Source organism: Saccopteryx bilineata, chromosome 2, assembly GCF_036850765.1.
Source record: "Saccopteryx bilineata isolate mSacBil1 chromosome 2, mSacBil1_pri_phased_curated, whole genome shotgun sequence".
Classification (NCBI taxonomy): Eukaryota; Metazoa; Chordata; class Mammalia; order Chiroptera; family Emballonuridae; genus Saccopteryx; species Saccopteryx bilineata.
In genome coordinates, this window is record NC_089491.1 from 350,596,782 (window position 1) to 350,616,093 (window position 19,312).

Below are 19,312 nucleotides of genomic sequence, written 5' to 3' on the forward strand. Positions count from 1 at the left end.
TAACAAGGGCTTTCTGAGTACTGTTTCAGTGCCAGGCATTATTCTAGGTACATCAAAATGACGAGAGAGCCAGAGTCCTTGTTCTCATGATTGTGTGATGGGGGAAGATTTGGTAATTACTTAAAGGACATCCTCTGTGTTTGTCTATCATTTTGTGTCTTTTATCATAATTTTTTTTTTTTTTTTGTATTTTTCTGAAACTGGAAATGGGGAGAGACAGTCAGACAGACTCCCGCATGCGCCCAAATGGGATCCACCTGGCACGCCCACCAGGGGCAACGCTCTGCCCACCAGGGGGTGATGCTTTGCCCCTCCGGGGCGTCGCTCTGTTGCGACCAGAGCCACTCTAGTGCCTGGGGCAGAGGCCAAGGAGCCATCCCCAGCACCCAGGCCATCTTTGCTCCAATGGAGCCTCGGCTGCGGGAGGGGAAGAGAGAGACAGAGAAGAGAAGGAGAGGGGGAGGGGTGGAGAAGCAGATGGGCACTTCTCTTGTGTGCCCTGGCCGGGAATCGAACCCTGGACTTCTGCACGCCAGGCCGACGCTCTACTGCTGAGCCAACCGGCCAGGGCTATCATAATATTTTATTCTGCATCATTGTTTAATTTTTTTGGATATATTGGTCCTTGATGGCAAGGAATTTATTATCTTTCTGTTTATCTTATCAAAGATCATAGTATATCATGTTTCTTACATTGAATTAAATTTCTGGGCATGACTAGAGATCATCTAAATTATATCTGATTTATTCTGTATGATGAACATGTCATTTGTACTCATCCCAAGGAAGAAAGCCTTAAAAACTTTTTCTTTCTATTAAGGAGTGGCCATGTGACTAGATTGGGTTTGGCTATGGTGGAATTTCCTCTCCCTCCACATCTGACATGTGCAGTGATAAAGGCTGCTTCTCTGGACTGTGAAGATCTACTACTTCCAATAGCAGCAATGTTGTCTGTGGAAAATGTCTTCATTAGACCTGGTAAGAAATTTATTGAAAGAGGTTTACTTTTTAATTAATAGACTTTATTTTTTAGAATAGGTTTAGGTTTATAGAAAATTGAAGGAAAGTACAGATACACACAGTTTTCCCTGTTAACAGTTTTCATTATTGTGGTGCCTTGTTATAATTGAGTCGATATTGATACTGTGTTATTAGTTAAAGGGGTCATTGTATTATATATTTATTGATGAATATGTAATGACACCTCTCCACCATTACAATACTAAACAATAGTTTTACTACCATAAACATTTCCTGTGCTCCATCTATTCATCCCTATGTCCCTTTCCCCAACCCCTAAGCAATCATTAATCTCTTTACTGTCTCCACAGTTTTCCCTTTTCCAAAATGCCATGTAGTTGGAATCATACAGTAGGTAATGGTTTGTTTTTGTTTTTTTGTGACAGAGCGAGAGACAGAGAGAGGGACAGATAGGGACAGACAGGAAGAGAGAGAGATGAGGAGCATCAATTCTTCGTTGTGGCTCCTTAGTCTCCTTAGTTTTTCATTGTTTTCTCATATGTGCCTTGACTGGGGGACTACAGCAGAGCAAGTGACTCCTTGCTCAAGCTGGTGAGTCCGCACTCAAGGTTTCGAACCACTGTATGGAATTTGTTTATCCATTCACTTATTGAAGGTCCATATTGGTTGGTTTCAAGTTTTGACAGTTATGAATAAAGCTGCTATGAATATCTCTGTGCAGGCTTTTGTGTAGACATGGGTTTTTAGCTCATTGTTGAATAATATGTTTAGATTTGTAAGAAATTGTCAAACTATCTTCCAGACCTTCCAAAGGTCTGTGCTGTTTTGCATTCCTAACAGCTGTGAGTCAGAATTCCTGTTGCTCTACAACCTCACAAGCATTTGGTGTTATCAGTGTTTTGGAATTTGATCATCCTAGTAGATGTGAAGTATTATCTTTTTTTAATTTGTCATTCCCTGATGACATAAATGTAACCATATTTTTAGCCTCTTAACTTGCTCAGGTCTTAGATTTAAATCATATTTCTTTGTTTTTATCAGGTCCTTGAGATAGTTCTTGGTATCTTGAAGGCCTTTCTTTTGGACCTACACTTTAGCAAAACTGTATTTTAAACTGAATTGTATTTGGAGGCACTCAAGGAAAAAGATTTCCCTTTTAAGTGGAACAAACTTAAAATAACATTGAATTGGTTTTAAAGGTTTTTGTTGTGTTTTTTTTTTTTTGTATTTTTCTGAAGTTGGAAACAGGGAGGCAGTCAGACAGACTCCCACATGCGCCCGACCGGGATCCACCCAGCATGCCCACCACGGGGCGATGCTCCACCCATCTGGAGCATTGCTCTGTTGCAACCAGAGCCATTCTAGCGCCTGAGGCAGAGGCCATAGAGCCATCCTCAGCGCCCGGGCCAACTTTGCTCCAATGGAGCCTTGGCTGCAGGAGGGGAAGAGAGAGACAGAGAGGAAGAGAGAGGGAGGAGTGGAGAAGCAGATGGGCGCTTCTCCTGTGTGCCCTGGCCGGGAATCTAACCCAGTACTCCTGCACGCCAGGCCAACGCTCTACCACTGAGCCAACCAGCCAGGGCTAAAGTTTTTATTTTAATAAACTGATATTTTTAGAAATAAAGGTTACCTTATTTATACGTGACATGTATAGCCTTGTTCCCCCCACTTCAGCTCTGAGGACCATTTTTGAAACCCTTTTTGTAATAGCTTTGTGTTTGATTTATTGCTGTTCAGAAAAATATTGAATTATCTTCCCAAAGGGAGTTTAGCTGATATAGCCTTGTTTTGCTACTTTAGCTTTTTATTTATAGTTTTGCCTTAATAGCATTTATGTATTTGCATGAGGTAAAACTGATAATAGAATTTCATTTGGGGAATGATAATAATTTAAATAAAATGACAAGTCTTTTGGTTAAGTAATTAGTGGGTAGTGTAGTCAGAGGATAATTTTGCTGAGACTGTATAAACTCTGTGTGATATGGACTTCAATTTTACTATATTCTTATTTTGTCTCTTACTGCTTCCTTAAGTTGTTACCTAGGTAACAGGTGGACGCTGCTTATAGCTTGGGATGGAAGACTTTATCTCTTCTTGAGTGTTTTCTTTAATCAGATTGCTTTCCTACTAATACCAGGAGCTGCTGCTTTGGAGATTCACACTGTAGTCTGTATAAGTGCTGCTTCTTGGAATTGGGCCATATGGTGCCTCTGGTAAATCTAGCTGTGATGGGTACACTGGAGGAATAGGAATTATGTTATAATGTGGTGCAGTGGAGGAAGGAACCCTAGGAAATTTTGGAAAATGGAACTCTGAAAGAAAATTAGCCTGGTGAAGTCGTTACGTAGGCAACTTGGGCAGTCAGAGCTTATCAGTGCTGTGTGGGATCTAGTTAGTCATAATATATGAAGCTCAAAAACAAAATACTGAGCAAAAGAAATCAGATACAAAGTTTAAAAACATGGAGAATCCTTCTTTGGAGTTAGAAGTCAGGATATGTTACTCTTATAGAGGGGTACAGGTCGTTATTAGAAAATGAGGGTTTCTGGGATGTTGGTTTGTTGATGTGGGTGTTGAATACATTACTGTGGTGTGTTTGTGAACATTTATGGAGCTGTACACTTAGGACCTGTGCAGTTTTGTGAATGCATGTTATAACTTCAATATAAAGTTAAAAAAGAAAAGTAGCAAGTTTATAGTAGTTTAGTTCTTCATATTTGGCTGTCCTGTCTGATTGTCCGTAATTAGGAATTGAATAAATAGGGACTAGTTAAGTCAGGTTATGCTCCTTATTTTCCTGCAGAATCCAATGTAGTTATTTCTGAGAATGAATGATTCTATTTGTATTGATGTGAAGCTATTACTATATAAATAAAGGAATTTTCAGAATATGTATTCCTGTTTATATTAAAATGAACTGCTACGTACATCCTTGCATTTACATAGAAAATATCTTGAAGGACACACACTAAATAACAGGTTAGCCTTGAGAATTGGTTTATGGGTAATGTGACAAAGTGGAGAATATGGGATTTTTTTTTTTTAAATGAGAGAAGGGGAGATAAGAGACAGACTGCTGCATGCACCCTGACCAGGATCTACCTGGCAACCCCTTTCTGGGGCTGATGTTCAAAACTGAACTATTTTTAGCACCTGTGATGGAAGCTCCACAGAGTCATTCTCAGCACCCAAGGCTCTCGCACTTGAATCAATAGAACCATGGCAACAGAAGGGGAATAGAAGATGAGTGAAAGAAGTAGGGGGAGAAGCAGATGGTTGCCTCTTCTGTGTGCTCTGACCAGGAATCAAACCCACAACTCCCACACGCTGGGTCAACACTCTACCACTAAGCTAACTGTCCAGGGCCAAGAACATGGAATTTTATTTTTTTTTTTCATTTTTCCGAAGCTGGAAACGGGGAGGCAGTCAGACAGACTCCCGCATGTGCCCGACCGAGATCCACCCGGCATGTCCACCAGGGGGCGATGCTCTGCCCATCTGGGGCGTCGCTCTGTTGCATCCAGAGCCATTCTAGCGCCTGAGGCAGAGGCCAAGGAGCCATCCCCAGCGCCCGGGCCATCTTTGCTCCAATGGAGCCTCGGCTGTGGGAGGGGAAGAGACAGAGAGAAAGGAGAGGGGGAGGGGTGGAGAAGCAGATGGGCGTTTCTCCTGTGTGCCCTGGCCGGGAATCGAACCCAGGACTCCTGCACAGGCCAACGCTCTACCGCTGAGCCAACCGGCCAGGGCCGAACATGGAATTTTAATGAAATTTTTTTACTGTGAACATGGGTCACTCTTATGATAAAAAAATTAATGTAAAAAAATATTAAATACTATTTTAAAGTCAGATAGATTGGGAAAAGTAATGTTGCTATTCTGATAAAATCTCAGAAGTGTGGTTAAAAGAAGAAAAGGAGCCTGATCTGTGGTGGCGCAGTGGATAAAGCGTCAACCTGGAAACACTGAGGTTGCCAGTTCAAAAACCTGGGCTTGCCTGGTCAAGGCACATATGGGAGTTGATGCTACCTGCTCCTCCCCCCTTCTCTCTCTCTCTCTTTCTCTCCCCTCTCTATAATGAATAAATAAAGTCTTTAAAAAAAGAAAAGAAAAGGAATTGTGGGAATAATTAGAGCTCCCCTCCAAAAAAAGCTAATATAGTTCCACCTTATTCCACCCCAAAGGGTGAGGGAAATTTTAATGAGCTTGAATAAACAAAGAATGTAGGCACTTGATATAGAGTAGAACAAAATTGCTTCTCCAACTGTCATTCTAGTTGATCCAGAGTACCAGAAGGAAGCGGAACAGAGACATCGAGAATTGGCAGCTAAAGCTGGAGGATTTAATGACTTTGCAACGTTAGCTGTCATTTTTGAGCAATGCAAATCAAGGTATGTGAATTGTATGTACTGGAAAGTGTCAGTTTGAAATATAACTCCAATATGTACTTACTTTATGACTTTAGACAATTAGGTTTGATGGGGATGATATTGTCTGTAAGGTTTATTTTGTTGTTGGTTTTTTTTTGTATTTTTCTGAAGTTGGAAACGGGGAGGTAGTCAGACAGACTCCCGCATGCGCCCGACCAGAATCCACCTGGCATGCCCACCAGGGGGCGATGCTCTGCCCATCTGGGGCGTTGCTCTGTTGCAACCAGGGCCATTCTGGTACCTGAGGCAGAGGCCATGGAGCCATCCTCAGTGCCCGGACCAACTTTGCTCCAGTGGAGCCTTGGCTGTGGGAAGGGAAGAGAGAGACAGAGAGGAAGGAGAGGAGGTGGGGTGGAGAAGCAGATGGGTGCTTCTCCTGTGTGCCCTGGCCAGGAATCGAACCCGGGACTCCTGCATGCCAGGCCGATGCTCTACCACTGAGCCAACCGGCCAGGGCTTGTAAGGTATTTTTGTAGTGAGATTTATCTATGTCAGGTGACTGTTTCTTAGGCACTTGTTACGTGAAAATGACCTTATAGAATTTTGATTCTATATAAATAGGTCAGATGAGAAAATGATTGCATATTTGTTAAAGCGTATGTGTTTAAAAATCCATTTAAAAATATGAAAATAATTTTTTAATTCACTCAGCGGCCCCCACATTTATTTAATTGCTTTTTTAAATTCCTTAAAGTGCTAGTTCAGTAATTGGACAGGTCTCATAAAGAGCTGACAGTTACTTTTGGCTTTCTTGTTTTGTCATAGAAATGAGAATGTTAGAGATGTTAGACTGTCTTTCACCAACAGAAGCTATTTTCAAGATTCCAGTATTTTTGTTTTATAGTGGAGCTCCAGCTTCGTGGTGCCAAAAACACTGGATTCATTGGAGGTGCTTATTTTCTGCATTTCGTATTGAAGCTCAACTTCGAGAACTAATCAGGAAGCTTAAACAGGTGATTGCTCACTGTAATGGCTTTTTTCTTGAGTAGTATTGCCAAGACCCTCCAGGTACCAAAACTGTAAAAATTATGAAATGTTCTAGTATGAGTTATAGTAACAGGTGCCATCCCTAACTGTGAGCACCAAGCATTGCAATCTGTTATCCTTATAGGACAGCAGTTTTCAACTGGTGTTCTTCAGGAGGCGTTCTGGTGTGCCACAAGAATTTTTAAAACATGCAATACTTGCCTGACCTGTGGTGGCGCAGTGGATAAAGCGTCGACCTGGAAATGCTGAGGTCGCTGGTTCGAAACCCTGGGCTTGCCTGGTCAAGGCACATATGGGAGTTGATGCTTCCAGCTCCTCCCCCCCTTCTTTCTCTCTGTCTCTCCTCTCTCTCTCTCTCTCTCTCTCTCCTCTCTAAAATGAATAAATAAAAATTGAAAAAAAAACAAAAAAAAACAAAGAAAACCTTGGGCTTGCCCGATCAAGGCACGGGAATTGATGCTCCCTGCTCCTCACTCCTCTCTCTCTCTCCTCTAAAATGAATAAATAAAATAAAAAAAAAAAGCAATACTTGACTATTAAGTTAGGCACTGACCTCTTTTCCCTTAGATTGTCCAATAAAAAAAGTGATAACAGCCTGACTTGTGGTGGCGCAGTGGATAAAGCGTCGACCTGGAAATGCTGAGGTTGCCAGTTCGAAACCCTGGGCTTGCCTGGTCAAGGCACATATGGGAGTTGATGCTTCCAGCTACTCCTCCACTTCTCTCTCTCTCTCTCTCTCTCTCTCTCTCTCTCCCCCCCTCTCCTCTCTAAAATGAATTAAAAAAAAGTGATAACAGCCAATGCACACAATAGCTATCCGGTGTGAATAAATAATAAAAATTATGCCTATTTTTTTTGTCAGATTGGCAAAATATACATTTTTTGGTGTGCCACAGAATTTTAGTAATTAGTTTATGTGTGCCATGAGATGGAAACGGTTGAAAATCCCTGTTCCAAGAGGTCATTTACCTGGACTTGGGTAGTTTCCTCACATTCATATGCTAATCTGTACTCCTCTGAACACAGATCTCTGGAGTTCTCTGTGCAATTCTCTCTCCCGAACTTTGCCTGTGAACTTTAGTCATTTTGATCTTTCTGGACTCTCAGCTCTGTGTCTTTACTCATGGAATTCTCCAGACCCTACTTGGGTTTTTTCTTCTCTGTTCCTTGACCCAGAATCTCTTTCAAGGTTGACTGAGCTGGAGCAATTGTTGGGTTTACTTCATTTGTTTCCCCTACTTTATATATTTGCTTTATTGTTTCCAATTTTTAATGAATTTATTGGAATGAAATTGGTTAGTAAAATTATGTTTCAGATGTACAGTTCTGTAATGTACTGTCGTATATTGTGTTCACCACCCCAAGTCAAGTCTCCTTCCATCACCATTATCCCTCTCTACCCTCTTCTGCCTCCCCCCAGTCCCCTTTCCCTCTTGTAACCACCACTCTGTTGTCTGAGTCCTTTTTTTCTTTGTTTGATCCCTTCACCTTTTTTACCCAGCCCCCCAAAACCCCTTCCCTCTGATAGCTGTCAGTTTGTTTTCTGTACCCACGAGTCTATTTCTATTTTGTCTATTAGTTCATTTTATTCATTTGATTTTACATGAGTGAAATCATATGATATTTGTGTTTCTCTGACTGGCTTATTTCACTTAGCATAATACTCTCCAGGTGAGATTTACCACTGGGTATATACTTTTTTTATAGCAAAGTGATTTCCCAAGAGAGACTTTTGAAGGCCCTAAACATGAAGTATTGCGAAGATGTCTTTGTGCAGGCTATTTCAAAAATGTAGCTCGAAGGTAAGCAATATTTGAGAGATGGATAAAGAAATGTTACTATATTTGTATTTGATTATAATATTGAACAATTTCATATTAAAGATTGATGGTTTGATTTAAGCTCTATGGGTTGTTATAGAAATATAATAAAGTACTATAGGAAATTAATTGTGGTGACAATTGAACTAGGGTTATTTTGACAAGTTTTTGGACTAATATTTATATAGGGAAGTGTAGAAGAGGATAAGAATTTGAAATTAAGAAGTTGAATTAGAAAAACTTCTGAAATGTTCTTATTGTAAGATTTTAGAATAGTGAATATCATTTATACCTTTATAAAGAGATATAATAAGCCCTGGCCAGGTAGTTCAGTTGGGTAGAGCGTTGTCCTGATAGGTCAAAGTTGTGGGTATAATCCCTGGTTAGGCCACACACAAGAATCAACCAATAAATGCATCAGTAAGTGGGACAACAAATTGATGCTTTTCTCTCTCTTTAAAGTCAATTTGAGGCCCTGACGGGCTAGCTCAGTGGTAGAATGTCGGCCCAGTGTGTGGAAGTCCAGGTTTGATTCCCAGCCAGGGCACACAGGAGAAGCACACATCTGCTTCTCCACCCTTCCCTCTCTCCTTTCTCTCTATTTCTCTATTCCTCTCCTGCAGCCAAGGCTCCACTGGAGCAATGTTGTCCTGGGCACTGAGAATGGCTCCACGGCCTCTGCCTCAGACGCTAGAATGGCTCTGGTTGCAACGGAGCAACGCCTCAGATGGGCAGATCATTGCCCCCTAGTGGCTTGCCAGGTGGATCCCAGTTGGGTGCATGAGGGAGTCTGTCTCTCTGCCTCCCCACCTTGCACTTCAGAAAAAGACAAAAATAAAATTGAAAAAGATAATATAAAAAAATACTGTCCTTAAGTCAGAAAACCTATGATTGGGACTTGCTTTTACCATACATTAGCTCTATGTCCTTGCTTGTTTTGAAATCTCACGTTTAACTTTAAAGTGCCAGGCTTTCAAAATTCATTGGTTGTTTTGAGCCTTTATTATGAAAATATTTTGGAAACTAAAGCACAAACACAATTTTTTTATTAATGTTGCTACTTATTACCCAAAAGTGTTTATTCTTAAATGATTGTTACAGTGACAGTTGAATAAACTTAAACCTCTTTATAGTGCTCTTTGTAGCAGGATATACACTGCTCACAAAAATTAGGAGATATTTCAAAATGAATATGTTTCCAGGGGAAAAATTCACTTCAGATCTGGGGATTGACTCGTCCCAGGGGTTAGGGTGGCTGTCTCCCAAAATGTTTCTCCCTGTGCCTTCTAGATTACACTCTCTTCCTGCTACTCCAGTCCTCTCCTTTCTCCCTGTTCCCCGGAGCCCCAGGTGAGTGGTTGTGAGAGAGGTTTTCTGCGCGGTCCCTTTAAGAAGAATCCTGGATCTGAGAAATCAGTCTCTTTCTCACAAACAGTATCCTGTCTTGTTTCCAGCTAAATACTGTCCTTACGCCTCTTCTAGGCTTTGGGGCTGCAGGCTGGGGCTTTGTTCCTGGGACTCAGGACCCTCCCCTCTCTGCTAAACTCACTTCCCACCAAGCGAGTCTCTCCCTGCTGCCATTCGCTCTGGGGGCATGGGCAGCCCTCTCCGTGTTTCCGCTTTTCCTACCAGTCTCGGTGTGGCTTCTTCAGTGTTCCTTGGTTGAAAAGTCCTCTTAGTTTAGTCCAAAGTTGGTTTTTCCAGATGATAGTTCTTAAAATTAGTTTGTAATCCACTTTGGTTCTGGGAGGTGGGAGTTGGTACATCCGCCTACTCCAGCGCCATCTTGTCTTCTCTCTCAAAATGAATATGAAGCTATCAAATATCCCCTAATTTTTGTGAGCAGTAAATTATAATTGTTCATTGTTTGACATCTTACTCTACTTATGTCTTTGTTTACTGTTACTATCTTGATCCTTTGGTTTTTTGGGTTTTAGATCTGTTGGGAGAACGTTTTGCACAATGGATGGGCGTGGAAGCCCAGTTCACATTCATCCTTCTTCAGCAGTAAGTAGCATATTTTTAATAAAGAGAAGAAATTTGTAAAGGTGTAGGAATATATCATAAACAAATGTCTTCTATTTTTCACTTTGAGGTTAAATGTATCATATATCTGTATTATATAAAGCTGTAAAGGCACTGGTTTGGTCTCTGCATCCTGTTTGAAGCATATAGGGATTCATTCAGAATAGTTTGGTCTAATACTATATATTTGGTTGGTCTAGTGTAGAATAAGGCAGTCTATTGAGTTATCATCCCTAAATGAATTCTTTTGTATAGCTTCATGAACAGGAAACCAAACTTGAATGGATCATTTTTCATGAGGTATTAGTTACCACCAAAGTCTACGCAAGGATTGTGTGTCCAATTCGTTATGAATGGGTGAGAGACTTGTTACCCAAGTTGCATGAATTTAACACACATGATTTGAGTAGTGTGGCCCGACCTGAAGCAAGAGAAGATGCAAGAAGGAGATGGACAAATAAGGAAAACGTAAAATATCTAAAGGGTGAGTATCGTGTTTTAGTGATCTAAGTCTTGGAAGATAAATATCCAAATTCTCACATAATTACAAAAATATTATTACAAGGTTCAGAGTCTGGCTCTTTCTATTCCAAAAACAAAGAATTATCATCAGTCTTAGACTTAGTTATTTTGACTTCCTTCTTTCCTTTCCATTAATCTTGCTTTTCTTAACCTCTCTGTCCAACATTAACAAGAACATATATTGAGCTTTTACCAAATGCTAGAAGCTTGTATTATTCTGTTAAATTTTCACAATAACCATATGAGGTAAGTACATATCCCCACTTTATATATGAAGAAGTACTTAGCAGTATGCAATAATGCAATAATTTGCTGAAAATCCCATAGATCATATTGGTGAATCTGAATTCTGAATCCAAAAACCTGATTCTATGGCCTATACTCAACTGTTATGCCATAATGCTTCCCAGTAGTACTTTACTATTTTTATTTGGTTTATACAATTTTGTGAATTACTACTTGAGAACATCTTTTTCTTTCCTTGAAATGTTAGGTCCCTAGTTGGAGACATAAACAGTATTGGTATTGAACTAGGACAGAAAGCTAATTCTTAGCTCACACATGCAAAAAGCTTTTCATTTCAATATAGCTTTCTGAGATTGCTTGATGGAGCAAATTATATTATCCTTATTTAACATCACAGAGAAATGGATGGTTAGGAATTTTGCCCAAGATGATGTAAGAGTCTTTTTAGAAACTTTAGACACTAGGTGATATGTTGCAATGCATAGCTGTAGTGTATAATGCTTGAATAGGGTCGGTTTGTGTAACTACTTGGTCCTCCATGCTCTTATTTATTTTTTTATTTATTTACAGAGACAGAGTCAGAGAGAGGGATAGATAGGGACAGACAGACAGGAATGGAGAGAGATGAGAAGCATCAATCATCAGTTTTTCATTGTGGCACTTTAGTTGTTCATTGATTGCTTTCTCATATGTGCCTTGACCGTGGGGCTACAGCAGACCGAGTAACCCCTTGCTCAAGCCAGTGACCTTGGGTCCAAGCTGGTGAGCTTTGCTCAAACCAGATGAACCCATGCTTAAGCCGGCGATCTCAGAGTCTCGAACCTGGGTCCCAGTCTGACGCTCTATCCACTGCGCCACTGCCTGGTCAGGCCATGCTCTTATTTTTTAATAAACCATAGACCACATCGTTTCTTTTGAAAGGGCAGAACTTAATTTGATTTTTTCTCTAAACATTGAAAAATCAGGGCATCTCTTTCTCTTAACATTTCTAGTACTGAATCTCAAAACTAAAGTTTTACTGGATTAATTTGCAATGTTTTCAGATGGAATATCAAAAGAAGTCCTAAAGAAAATGCAGAGGAGAAATGATGATAAATCCATATCAGATGCACGCGCTCGATTCCTCGAGAGAAAGCAGCAGAGATCCCAGGATCACAGTGATACACTGAAGGAAACAGGCTAAGCAGTGAACCCTCTAATTCAGGAAGTAGGAAAAGCAGCCAAGAAATGTGCTTCTACGTTGCCATTTATGTGAGACAGCACTATCAAGAGGAAGTGGTCAGCAGCTGTTTTTAGCATACAAGCTAAAAGCAAATCAAAGCTCATTAATACCAATGAATGGAATTTTCAAAGAAAAGATTGGGTTGCCATAGTCATAGGCAATGATATCTGAAACCAGTGAAGGAAACGTGATATTTTTCTCATTTCAATTTTGCTGGCCTTAACTAGTATCAAATGCTGTCACTGAGATATTTTCAAAGAACATTGAATTTTATGTAATCAGTGTGTATTCTATTTGCATTGAAGTATTAAAAATTATTTTCCTTAAATCCCTTTAAGGCCTTGTTGCTGTTAGAATAGTATTATATCAGGTTATCAGGTATGTGACCATTTCCTTCAGAAGGCTGAACGTAAGAGGTCTTTACTCAGCAATACTTAGATGTCTGTTTAATTGCTAAAGAGCTTTATAGATATTTAGAGAAAAGACTTAATCGGTAAACAAGAAAATTGCCTATGGCAAGATTCTTTGTTGAATTAATATTAATCCTTAAATTGATTTTTCTGGAATTATTCAAATTCCTTTTTATATAAAAGTATATTATTTAAAACAGTAGCTATAGCCATTAACCAAAGGACAGATGATATATATATGTTCTTTTTGTAGCTGTCCCTACATACTTGTATCATCAACATGTATGTAGGTGTGACAATGTTTCAAACAGCCCTTCCACCTGGTCTACTCTCTTGCCTCCAGCTGCTTTGGTAGGACCATTTAAACATCTATTGTGCTGATTTTAATAGGATTTTCAAAGCAGCTGACACTGTATCACCTGTGTTTCAAATTGGAACCTTGAGGCTAATTAGTATCACTCAGGCCACGTTCAACACTTGCCCACTCTGTTTACTGCCTTGTGTTTTAGTTATTTATGTATCTGTCTTTCTCCCCCATTAGATTATAAGCTCCGTGTGGGCAGGGATTATGTCATTTTCATCTTTGTATCTTTCAAGGCACCTAGCACAGTACTTTGCACATAGTAGTCACTCAATGTTTGTTAAATAAAGCTATTAGTGTATTTAAAAACTCAAAAGGCAGTATAATGTGTGTTTTTAGAATTTTCTGTAAACACTAAGAATCAAACATTTTTATAGGTAACTAATATTTTGCAGTTATTTTCTTTGGCATCTAAATAGTTTTTTGTTCAATATTATAAACTTGAAGTTTTTATTGAAAAATCACATGAAGACCCAAATCCATGTGTTTGCTCTTGGAGTAAGGTGAGTGGTGATGGTTTCTCTGAACGTTCCTAGCATTGTTAACTTGTTCATTGTAATCTTCAGTTCTCTAGACACTCTTTTAGCATATTAGTCCTATCAGTTTCTCCTCTCAGGTATATGGATCAGTGCATTCCTTGGATGTGGTGGGAATGTCTGCAGGTGCTTGGAATGAGAACTCTTATTTCTGGAAATTAAGCACACATTCACTAAATTAAGCACAGTTCTAAATCTATAGTCCATATTCAAATTTCTTTAGTTCTCCTAATAATGTCTTTTATAATGTTTTCCCCAATTCAGGATTTAGTCAAGAATCATATATTTAATCTCTTTTAATTTGGTAAAGGTCCTTCATCTTTGTCTTTCACAGTTAACATTTTTGACATTTAAAATAATATAGGCTATTTTATAGAATGTTCTCAGTTTGTGTTTCTCTTAAGGCATGAAATCTGGAAGCACATGGTATTTGCCCCTTATTAATGTTAATTTTGATTGCTTGGTTAGGGCATTTTTTATTTCTTCAGTCTAGTCTGTCTGATAAGTAATCTGGGGGAGGGATACTCTGAATTATGTGAAATAACCTATTCGTCATAAATTGTCACCCTCTGGGTTTATCATCAACTGATAATTCTTGCCTGTATCAGCTTTATTCTTATGATTACAGAATAGTGATTTCCCCCCTATTTCTTTTCTATATTGTTATATTGTAAGGTAGAAATTCCAGATGGGTCCTGGGAAGACCACAGATCAAGACACAGAATTAGAAAGCCCAGGGAATATCTGAGAGAGATGGCAAGTAGTCCAGTTTATTTTGGTGCCTTGAGTATATATAGGGGAGTTAACAGGCTGAAAATGTTGGTTGAGAACAGGTTTTGGAAGGCTTTGAAAACCACACTGTGGACTTTGGACTTTTTTGTACTATAAATGAATTTATCGGAGGGGAATAATGTTACAGCTTTAAGGTGTAACTGTGGCAGTGGCATTGAGGAATTTATTTCCATTGAGAGGGCTATGAGAGTAGTAGTATAAGAGGAATAATATGAGATCTAGTTATGAAGGTGGAAGGAGCCTTGGAGGAAAGGTGTTGGTTGCTAAGAAGTTTATTTTTAAAAGAAGGAGGATTCATCTTTAAATTACTAAATGAAAACCAAGACAAATGTTACAGAAAATTGGGCAAAGGACCCAGTCATTTTATAAAAGAAGACACATGAATGATGAATAAGATACTGAACCTTACTAGTAATTAGGGAAATATAGTTAAAAATAACAGTGAGATGCCATTTTCCATCAGATTGACATGCCTAAAAAGTATTGACATAGAATAAACTGTTCTATTTCAGAAAATGTTTTGGCAATATCTAGTAAAGTTGAAGATGTGCATAACCAGTGACTGAGCAAGCCCACCTTTAGTTTTTATATCCTAGGAACTCAGATTATATAAAATATTCTTCCTCATAAATATGTGACTCTCATTCTTCCTCATAAATCTATGAGAGTCACATATTTATGAGGAAGAATATTTTATATAATTTATCATGGGATAAACAAATTTATCATGGGATTTGTTAAATACATAAAAATCTTACATATAGCATTCATAAAAATGTTATAGATGCCATTGTTTATAATAGTAAAATATTGAAAACAATACATCTATCAATAGATAAATGGCTGAATAAATTATGATAAATTCCTATGATCTAACTCAGGAGTCCCCAAACTACGGCCTGCGAACCGCATGCAGCCCCCTGAGGCCATTTATCCGGCTCCTGCCACACTTCGGGAAGGGGCACCTCTTTCATTGATGGTCAGTGAGAAGAGCACCGTATGTGGCGGCACCACAAAGCGCGGCATTGCTCACGTACAGTACTACTTACGGTGACACAGGACGCACGCGTCATGGCTCCGGAAGCCCGTCATATCACTTGTTACGGCTAGCAGTGACCAATATGGAACTGGACATTGACCATCTCATTAGCCAAAAGCAGGCCCATAGTTCCCATTGAATTACTGGTCAGTTTGTTGATTTAAATTTACTTGTTCTTTATTTTAAATACTGTATTTGTTCCTGTTTTGTTTTTTTACTTTAAAATAAGATGTGCAGTGTGCATAGGGATTTGTTCATAGTTTTTTTATAGTCCGGCTCTCCAACGGTCTGAGGGACAGTGAACTGGCCCCCTGTGTAAAAAGTTTGGGTACCCCTGGTCTAATTCTTTTAAAATTTTATTTATTTATTCATTTTAGGGGGGGGGGGGGAGAGAGAGAGAGAAAGAAAGAAGGGGGAGGAGCTGGAAACTTCAACTCCCATATGTGCCTTGACCAAGCAAGCCAGGGTTTTTTTTTTGTTTTTTTTTTAATTTTTAATTTTTTTATTTATTCATTTTAGAGAGGAGAGGGAGAGAAAGAGAGAGAGAGATAGAGAGAAGGGGGGAGGAGCTGGAAGCATCAACTCCCATATGTGCCTTGACCAGGCAAGCCCAGGTTTCGAACCGGCTACCTCAGCATTTCCAGGTCGACGCTTTATCCACTGCGCTACCACAGGTCAGGCCGCAAGCCAGGGTTTTGAACCGACAACCTCAGTGTTTCCAGGTTGACGCTTTATCCACTGCACCTGGTCTAATTCTTTACATCAGTGAAAGTGATTTTTGAGACTCCTGATGCCTATTCCTAAACCACTTTGCAGCTGTTTACATTCCTACCAGCAATGTAGTCAAGTGCCTGCTTCATTGCAGACTTGTAGTTCCTCAAAAATACTATTTTAATGATAGATCAAAAAAGGGTGCCTTATTATTATGTTAATTTACATATTTAGATATTCAACTCTTTCCTTATATAATTGTGTACAGGATATAAAATCAGCTCATTTGAATTTGATAAGGCCAGGATAGTAAATATTTTATGGTTTCAGGCAGTAGTCTTTGTTGCAACTACTCTGCTGTTGTAGTATAAAAGCAGTCATGGATGATACATCAACAAATTGATAAATCTGTGTTATAGTCTTTATGGACAATGAAATTTTAATTTCATATAATTTTTTTTTTTTTTTTTTTTTTTTTTGTATTTTTCTGAAGTTGGAAACGGGGAGGCAGTCAGACAGACTCCTGCATGCACCCGACCAGGATCCAACCGGCATGCCCACCAGGGGGCCTTGCTCTGTTGCAACTAGAGCCATTCTAGCGCTTGAGCCAGAGGCCACAGAGCCATCCTCAGCACCCAGCCCAACTTTGCTCCAATGGAGCCTTGGCTGAGGGAGGAGAAGAGAGAACAGAGAGGAAGGAGAGAGGGAGGGTGGAGAAGCAGATGGGTGCTTCTCCTGTGTGCCCTGGCCGGGAATCGAACCCTGGACTCCTGCTCGCCAGGCCGACGCTCTACCACTGAGTCAACCGGCCAGGGCTCATATAATTTTACTTCAGAAAGTAGGCTTTTGATTGCATTTTTTTTAGCATTTGCACGCTAATCCAGGGAAGCAACTTTTCACAAACATATTCTAATTAAAATTATTTCATTTGAGTTTTTTCAATTACAATTTACAAGGAAAGATTGTAATTTCATGGAGTATCTGAGACGTTTCTGGTCTTTACTTTTTCTTCTTAGGAGAGCTAATGGAATTGAGCATAATGTAAATCATTAAGTTAAAATTTTCATCTTTATTCTCCCAAAGATTTTTTTATTGTATTTATTGGGTGACACTGGTTAACAAATTTATACAGGTTTCCGGTACACAATTCTACAGCACATCATCTCTACAATTATTGTGTGTTTACCACCCCAAGACAAGTCTTCATCCATCACCATTTATCCCCCCATATTCTCCTCCAGCTCCCTCCCTCCATTGATTTTCAAAGTAATCAGTATTCGCTCGTTTGCTGTTCTTTTAAACTTAACTATATATTACACAAAACTGTCTGCTGAAGCTATTGAAAATTTTTCAAAGAAAAGAAGCATATTTATATAAAATCTCCATGTTTCTTAACCTGATTTTACTTGGTCCTCAGCTAAAACATAGGAAATGTGATGGATTAACCCAAAATATAACCTGGTACCTAGTTTGGTACTTTTTGTATGTATTGGTATTTATAAATTATTGTGCTAACTCCAGTGTGATTATTAACAACGGAAGCTAGCCTAGGCTTCAAAATAGATGTACAGTCAGAAAATGTTATAATAGCTGAGGAATTGGGGTAAACAGATTTTTTAACTGAGTTTTTAAGGAAAAGTAGGACTTGGACAAGGTTTTTGCAGTTTCTAGTCAGTAATGGGTTAACACTAAGTAAATCAAATGAAGAATAATTTGACCTCGCATTCTTGGAGGTAGAAAAATTTGAAAGTCAACTTGAACCAGGGTTTTCCTTTTATAGTGTGTAGCACTTAAGACTGCCATTGTGCGCCAGTCTGCCACTCCATTTAGTTCCCTTTCAAGAAATAGAATTTTAAGCCATCCTAAATAATGAAGAGTATAATCTCATCTCTGTATCTGATATGATAGTTAGCTAGATAATCTGAAAATATATGGTAAAGGGCTGTCTTTATCAGGTTTTTAGTCTTACCCTGTGGAAGCTTTATGTTTGAGTCATTGGTATATCTAACCTGAAGAGACGTTCTTCATGCCTTTTGGTGCCAACAGGGTTGGCTTAGGGAAAAAATCAACATATTAAGTATGGGGAAAATTCATATGAATGCTACATATTTTTAATTACTAGCGTGTTATGAAATGAATAGTAGCTGTATGGTTATATATTGTGCAACGTTCAAGGCATAGTTATTTGGAATGTGAACAACCAGGAAAAAGAAATAACCAGGTTTTTGGTTCGTTTTACGTAATCCACTTTTATCAGTCATGACATGTTGAGGTAAGGCATTTTTTAAAAAGTAATTTCTAGCGCATCCTAAATTCGGTACGTATTCATATCAGGTTACATGTGCAGAACTAGACAGAAACTTCAGTGATGAACCTAAGATTTAGAATTGGTTTCCTCATGTAAAACATTTTTTTTTTAATAATTTTTTTTAAGATTTTTTTTTATTTATTCATTAGAGAGGAGAGAGAGAGAGAGAGAGAGAAAGGGGGAGGAGCAGGAAGCATCAACTCCCATATGTGCCTTGACCAGGCAAGCCCAGGGTTTCCAGGTTGACGCTTTATCCACTGCGCCACCACAGGTCAGGCTCATATAAAACATTTAAAAAAAAAAATCTTTTCAAAAGATTTAAATATTTTTCAGGGTATGTTTTGAAAAGTATTTATTGTGTTTATTGGCAAACTAAATTATACTTCCTTGAAACTTTATTATTGAGTTAACCAAAACTTGTTTACCAAATCTCAGTCCTTAACCATTCTGTTTTGAGGCAGAGTTTACTGCCATAACAAGTCTGCATGTATATACATTGCTGCTGGTAGAACTATCTCTGAAGTGTGACAGAATTTTAAGACTCCTGAGAGAACATGTGTGTGGGTCATGCCTTCTTTGGATTGGGGATTGTAATAACTCGAGCAGGTGAAAAGAGACAGTTCTACATTACAGTAGTTAGAAAAGGAGAAAATAATTAACCTATAAGTCATTCCCATACCCTGACCCTCTCATTGCCCTGTCATTCTATAGAACCTTTTATGCTTCTGAGTTTGTTTTTGGATGTGAAAGGAATGTTGTGATGTGGCATCTGGCTTCCTATTGATCAGGAGGGTTATAGCTCTTCTGGATTTTTCTGTCTACACTGTCGTGTGTGTGTGTGTGTGTGTGTGTGTGTGTGTGTGTGTGTGTGTTTCCCCGTTTGTTTTTGTGACAGAGTCAGAGAGAGGGACAGACAGGAAGGGAG

At 39.1% G+C, this 19,312-nt stretch overlaps 1 protein-coding gene across 2 annotated transcripts in view; it reads left to right on the forward strand.

The window, feature by feature from the left end:
- DHX40 (DEAH-box helicase 40) overlaps positions 1-13,317 on the forward strand; it is a 39,582-nt gene extending 26,265 nt beyond the window's left edge. For both annotated transcript variants that reach the window (XM_066262732.1, XM_066262734.1), the window contains exons 12-18: positions 821-978; positions 5,255-5,369; positions 6,253-6,361; positions 8,103-8,197; positions 10,153-10,222; positions 10,496-10,724; positions 12,052-13,317. In XM_066262732.1, coding sequence (XP_066118829.1) covers positions 821-978; positions 5,255-5,369; positions 6,253-6,361; positions 8,103-8,197; positions 10,153-10,222; positions 10,496-10,724; positions 12,052-12,191 — 916 coding nt within the window. In that variant the 3' untranslated portion in view covers positions 12,192-13,317. The remainder of the gene's footprint in view (positions 1-820; positions 979-5,254; positions 5,370-6,252; positions 6,362-8,102; positions 8,198-10,152; positions 10,223-10,495; positions 10,725-12,051) is intronic.
- Positions 13,318-19,312: the final 5,995 nt, after the last annotated feature.